This window comes from Rhinopithecus bieti, unplaced genomic scaffold, assembly GCF_001698545.2.
Source record: "Rhinopithecus bieti isolate Rb0 unplaced genomic scaffold, ASM169854v2 scaffold_35950, whole genome shotgun sequence".
Lineage (NCBI taxonomy): Eukaryota > Metazoa > Chordata > Mammalia > Primates > Cercopithecidae > Rhinopithecus > Rhinopithecus bieti.
Window position 1 is genome coordinate 425,445 of NW_016815506.1, and position 6,641 is coordinate 432,085.

A 6,641-nucleotide genomic window follows, 5' to 3' on the forward strand; every position below is an offset into this window, starting at 1 on the left:
TTAGGAGATGGGTGAGAGAAAGGGAAAGAGAATGCAGGGAAAAGAGGACAAGAAAGAATGGGATTTCTCAAGTTGGTTCTCCAGGGGAAATGTTTATGAGCCGCTTTCTCAGTAGACCCAGTCTTTATTTTTTTTTATTTTTTTATTTTTTTGAGACGGAGTCTCGCTCTGTCGCCCAGGCTGGAGTACAGTGGCCGGATCTCAGCTCACTGCAACCTCCGCCTCCCGGGTTTACGCCATTCTCCTGCCTCAGCCTCCCCAGTAGCTGGGACTACAGGCGCCCGCCACCTCGCCCGGCTAGTTTTTTGTATTTTTTGGTAGAGACGGGGTTTCACCGTGTTAGCCAGGATGGTCTCGATCTCCTGACCTCGTGATCCACCCGTCTCGGCCTCCCAAAGTGCTGGGATTACAGGCTTGAGCCACCGCGCCCGGCCGAAACAACATCTTTATAACCTGTTCTTTTATTACAAGCACATAAACAAACCAACCCAAATTTGTTGTTCTCTTTTTTTTACTCTTGTTTATTTTATTCTCTGTTCTTTTATTCCTTTTCTCTTTTCAGAATTACTCCATCAGTGATGGGCTTTCTAGAGCTCTCTTGGTATCTCAGTGTAGAGAGACAGAAAGACAAAATAATCAGTAAACCAGGCTAGGGCTGGAGGTCAAAATACAAGTAAAGGTCAATGAAAACTGCCCCCTCCCCACATTGGCAGATCTAAGGGCTCTCATTTCTGTCATGCCAGCCCACCAGTTTCCCCCAAACCAAAGCAGATAGTTCATAAAAAGCAAAAAATCCCCTTGTCTGGTAAACAGCACTTACATCCGCCTGCCAAATGGAAAGGTTAAACCACAGTCTGGGCCCCAGTCTCTGAGATCCTGCAGTGGGGCCTGCCTGCCTGCTAGGGATGATCCCCTACAAAGTCCCTGGGTCCTCACTTCTTTTGAGCAGCAATTTGGCCATGTTGAACAAGCCCACCACCAGTCTGAAGCCACATGCCCTAGGATTCCCTTGCTCCCATAACTGCACATTATCCCTCATCATCAAATATGGTTCATCTGTCCATGGTTGCAGCTGAAGTTGGGGAATGAAAGACAAGCAGAAGAACTCAATTTAGCAACATCCTTTCCTCCCCATGCCAGTGTATACTTGCTCTTGGCTGAATCTGCAGAGCCAGGGCACAGCGAGAAGTAGCTCTGATGCCATCTTTCCGCTCTCCTCCAGTCTCTTCTCCCACAGTGGGTAAGCCCTACAAGTGTAACTACTGTGGCCGGAGCTACAAACAGCAGAGTACCCTGGAGGAGCACAAGGAGCGGTGCCATAACTACCTACAGAGTCTCAGCACTGAAGCCCAAGCTTTGGCTGGCCAACCAGGTAGGGCTGTTGATGTACTACTGGGGAGTTAAAAGGGGATGGTGAGAGGGAGTGCTGGACAAGGGTGACTCCAGTATCTCCCGCACTGAGGGATGAAGTCTGTGGAACAGGGGATGGTTATCCCAGTAAATCTGCCAAACACCCCATTCTAGGTACCCCAGTTGGTGCAGAGCCTTGTCTGTGGTGGGTGCTTTAGGGAGATCAAGAGGTAGGGGAAGTTTGGGTCTATATCCTTGGCCTAATGGGAGAGAGAGAACACAAGATGTAACCAAGGGCCAGATATGTATGATTGTCCCCAGATGATCTGAAATGTTGCTGGAGTGAGCTTTAGGTAGGGTAAACAGAGCCCAGTTTCCCAGGCATCTGGTATGACCTTCCTTGGTTACTGACCTGCTGGTTTTCTCCAGGAAAAGGCTGTGGGGCCAATGCCACCCCTACTCAACTGCTACTACTTGTCCTCACCTCCTTCCCACTAGGTGACGAAATACGTGACCTGGAGATGGTGCCAGACTCCATGCTGCACTCATCCTCTGAGCGGCCAACTTTCATTGATCGTCTGGCCAACAGCCTCACCAAACGCAAGCGTTCCACACCCCAGAAGTTTGTAGGTAAGAGTCCAGTTGGAAAGAGGTATCAGCTTTAAGCCACAGCTCAAATAAATCTGAGCTGTGTGGTCTGGAGATTTGGTTTAGGGAAAGAAAGCAGTCTGGTGGGCCGGGCGTGGTGGCTCACTCCTGTAATCTCAGCACTCTGGGAGGCCGAGGCTGGCAAATCATAAGATCAGGAGATTGAGACCATCCTGGTTAACACGGTGAAACCCTGTCTCTACTAAAAATACAAAAAATTAGCCGGGCGTGGTGACAGGCGCCTGTAGTCCCAGCTACTCAGGAGGCTGAGGCAGGAGAATGGTGTGAACCCGGGAGGTGGAGCTTGCAGTGAGCCAAGATCGCGCCACTGCACTCCAGCCTGGGCGACAGAGCAAGACTCCATCTCAAAAAAAAAAAAAAAGGAAAGAAAGCAGTCTGGTGGCCTCTGTTACTCAAAATCTATCCTCAGGACAGGAGGAAAGTAAAGAGGGAGGATGTACTCAGAGTAGAGAAGGGTTGGCACTGAAGACTTGTGGTGGTTGTAAGGCACAGGGTTAAGGGATCGGGCTGTCTCAGTTTTTTTTTGAGACGGAGTCTCGCTCTGTCCCCCAAGCTAGAGTGCAGTGGCACGATCTCAGCTCACTGCAACCTCCGCCTCCTGGGTTCATGCCATTCTCCTGCCTCAGCCTCCCGAGTAGCTGGGACTACAGGCGCCTGCCACCACGCCCAGCAAATTTTTTTTTTGCATTTTTAATAGAGATGGGGTTTCACCGTGTTAGCCAGGATGGTCTCGATCTCCTGACCTTGTGATCCACCCACCTCAGCCTCCCAAAGTGCTGGGATTACAGGCGTGAGCCACTGGCACCCAGCCCAGGCTGTCTCAGTTTTTAAGAATAAGAACTTCAGTCTGTGTGGGCCCTTAGAGAGTCAGAGAGAGGAAATAAGAATGTGGTTCCCCCTATCCCCAGCACTGGTCATTAGCTCTCTAAGGACCTGGAACTTTATGGAGAGTAAGAAAATGAAGTATTAAAACCGTGGCCTGGGACTGAGTCCTTCTCTAAGATTACAGCCTAGAGTCAGGGAGCAGTCCCACAAAGGACCTGACCCTGGGAAAGTAAATGCGGCATAGTAAATAATGTTACACCCAGCCCCGCAGGTAAGAAAACAAAGAATCCTGAGGAGAGTGTAAGAATTCTCCAAACCCAGTCCTGCTGAGTTCCTCTTCTCCACAGGCGAAAAGCAGATGCGCTTCAGCCTCTCAGACCTCCCCTATGACATGAACTCGGGTGGCTATGAAAAGGATGTGGAGTTGGTGGCACACCACAGCCTGGAACCTGGCTTTGGAAGTTCCCTGGCCTTTGTGGGTGCAGAGCATCTGCGTCCCCTCCGCCTTCCACCCACCAATTGCATCTCAGAACTCACGCCTGTCATCAGCTCTGTCTACACCCAGATGCAGCCCCTCCCTGGTCGACTGGAGCTTCCAGGATCCCGAGAAGCAGGTGAGGGACCTGAGGACCTGGCTGATGGAGGTTCCCTCCTCTACCGGGCCCGAGGCCCCCTGACTGACCCTGGGGCATCCCCCAGCAATGGCTGCCAGGACTCCACAGACACAGAAAGCAACCACGAAGATCGGGTTGCAGGAGTGGTATCCCTCCCTCAGGGTCCCCCACCCCAGCCACCTCCCACCATTGTGGTGGGCCGGCACAGTCCTGCCTACGCCAAAGAGGACCCCAAGCCACAGGAGGGGTTATTGCGGGGCACCCCAGGCCCCTCCAAGGAAGTGCTTCGGGTGGTGGGCGAGAGTGGTGAGCCTGTGAAGGCCTTCAAGTGTGAGCACTGCCGTATCCTCTTCCTGGACCACGTCATGTTCACTATCCACATGGGCTGCCATGGCTTCAGAGACCCTTTTGAGTGCAACATCTGTGGTTATCACAGCCAGGACCGGTACGAATTCTCTTCCCACATTGTCCGGGGGGAGCATAAGGTGGGCTAGCAACCTCTCCCTCTCCCCTCAGTCCACCACTCCACTGCTCTGCCTACAGGCATCGATCCCTGTCCCCACCATTTCCCAAGGAGTTTTGCTTTGTAGCCCTCACTACTGGCTACCTGACCTCACGCCTGACCCTGACCCCTCCTCACCTATTCTCCTCCTCTATCCTGACCGATTTAAGCATTGTGATGAAACAGGTCTTTTGCTTATGTTTTTCCTTTTTCTCTTCTCTCATACCAGCATACTGAGTTATTTATTAATTTGTTGATTTATTTTTGCCTTTTTTTTTTTAACTTATATCAGTCACTTGCCACTCCCCCACCCTCCTGTCCACAGCTCCTTTCCACTTTAGGTCAATTTTTCTCTCTTAGATCTTCCAGCAGCCCCAGGGGTAGGAAGCTCCTCTTAGTACTAAGAGACTTCAAGCTTCTTGCTTTAAGTCCTCACCCTTTACATTATCTAATTCTTCAGTTTTGATGCTGATTTACCTCCCCCCAGCCCTACCTTAGCTCTGTGGCATTATATCTCCTCTCTGGGACTCTTCAACCTGGTACTCCATACCTCTTGTGCCCTCTCACTTTAGGCAGCTTGCACTATTCTTGAATGAATGAAGAATTATTTCCTCATTTGGAAGTAGGAGGGGCTGAAGAAATTCTCCCCAGGCACTGTGGGACTGAGGGTCCTCTTGATGTTCCCCTAGTAACATGAGTTCTCAAAGCCTACATTCAGGATCTCCCTCTAGGATGTGACAGATCTGGTCCCTCTCCTTGAACTACCCCTCCACACGCTCTAGTCCCTTCAACCTACCGGTCTATTCAGTGGTGGCTTTTCTCTCCTTGGAGTGCCCCAATTTTATATTCTCAGGGGCCAAGGCTAGGTCTGTAACCCTCTGTCTCTGACACATTGGGAGCCTCAGGTGCCTAATTGGGAACCAGGGCATGGGAAAGGGGTGGGTCAAAATTCTTCTCTTTCTCCTCCACCTCTCAAACTTCTTCACTATAGTGACCTTCCTAGGCTCTCAGGGGCTCCTTCAGTCCCCATCCTATGAGAAACTAGTGGGTTGCTGCCTGATGACAAGGGGTTATCTCAGCCCCTCAGTCATGCTGCCTTCTGCTGCTCCCTCCCAGCAGGGTTCACCCTCTCATTCCCCGGCTCCTGGGCCCTGTTCTTAGGATCAGTGGCAGGGAGAAACGGGTATCTCTTTTCTCTCTTCTAATTTTCAGTATAACCAAAAATTATCCCAGCATGAGCATGGGCATGTGCCCTTCACCCCATTCCACCCTTGTTCCAGCAAGACTGGGATGGGTACAACTGAAATGGGGTCATCCTTTACTACCCCCTTCTACACTCAGCTCCCAAACACAGGGTAGGAGAGGGTACTCCTGGCTACTGCAGAGACCCCTGGCTATTTGAGTAACCAAGGATTAGTGAGAAGGGGCAGAAGGAGATACAACTCCACTGCAAGTGGAGGTCTCTTTTTACAAGAGTTTTCTGCCCGAGGCCACAGCCATCCCACTCTCTGCTTCCTTGAGGTTCAAACCAAAGGCTGTTTTTCTATGTTTAAAGAAAAAAAAAAAGTAAAAACCAAACACAACACCTCACAAGTTGTAACTCTTGGTCCTTCTCTCTCTCCTTTTCTCTTCCCTTCCTTCCCCTTCCATCTTTCTTTCCACATGTCCTTTCCTTATTGGCTCTTTTACCTCCTACTTTTCTCACTCCCTATCAGGGATATTTTGGGGGGGATGGTAAAGGGTGGGCTAAGGAACAGATCCTGGGATTAGGGCCTTAAGGGCTCTGAGAGGAGTCTACCTTACCTTCATATGGGAAGGGAGACCCTAAAAATCTTTATCCTCTTTGTCCTCCTTTTCTCCCCCACTCTGAGGTTTCCCCAAGAGAACCAGATTGGCAGGGAGAAGCATTGTGGGGTGATTGTTCCTCCTTGACAATGTAGCAATAAATAGATGCTGCCAAGGGCAGAGAATGGGGAGGTTAGCTCAGAGCAGAGTGGTCTCTAGAGAAAGGAAGAATCCTCAACGGCACCCTGGGGTGCTAGCTCCGTTTTAGAATGTCAGCAGAGCTGAGATTAATATCTGGGCTTTTCCTGAACTAGTCTGGTTATTGAGCCTTTCCTGTTAGACCTACCCCCTCCCACCTCTTCTGTGTCTGCTGTGTATTTGGTGACACTTCATAAGGACTAGTCCCTTCTGGGGTATCAGAGCCTTAGGGTGCCCCCATCCCCTTCCCCAGTCAACTGTGGCACCTGTAACCTCCCGGAACATGAAGGACTATGCTCTGAGGCTATACTCTGTGCCCATGAGAGCAGAGACTGGAAGGGCAAGACCAGGTGCTAAGGAGGGGAGAGGGGGCATCCTGTCTCTCTCCAGACCATCACTGCACTTTAACCAGGGTCTTAGGTACAAAATCCTACTTTTCAGAGCCTTCCAGCTCTGGAACCTCAAACATCCTCATGCTCTCTCCCAGCTCCTTTTGCATAAAAAAAAAGTAAAGAAAAAGAAAAAAAAATACATACACACTGAAACCCACATGGAGAAAAGAGGTGTTTCCTTTTATATTGCTATTCAAAATCAATACCACAAACAAAAAAATTTCTAAGTAGACACTTTTCCAGACCTTTGTTTTTTTGTGTCAGTGTCCAGCTGCAGATAGGATTTTGTAATACTTCTGGCAGCTT

At 50.1% G+C, this 6,641-nt stretch overlaps 1 protein-coding gene across 13 annotated transcripts in view; it reads left to right on the forward strand.

Moving 5' to 3' along the window:
- IKZF4 (IKAROS family zinc finger 4) overlaps nt 1-5,514 on the forward strand; it is a 25,979-nt gene extending 20,465 nt beyond the window's left edge. For all 13 annotated transcript variants that reach the window (XM_017853344.1, XM_017853342.1, XM_017853337.1 and 10 more), the window contains 3 exons: nt 1,223-1,372; nt 1,849-1,980; nt 3,192-5,514. In XM_017853344.1, the coding sequence (XP_017708833.1) occupies nt 1,223-1,372; nt 1,849-1,980; nt 3,192-3,952 (1,043 nt within the window). In that variant the 3' untranslated portion in view covers nt 3,953-5,514. The remainder of the gene's footprint in view (nt 1-1,222; nt 1,373-1,848; nt 1,981-3,191) is intronic.
- The last annotated feature ends 1,127 nt before the right edge of the window (nt 5,515-6,641 follow it).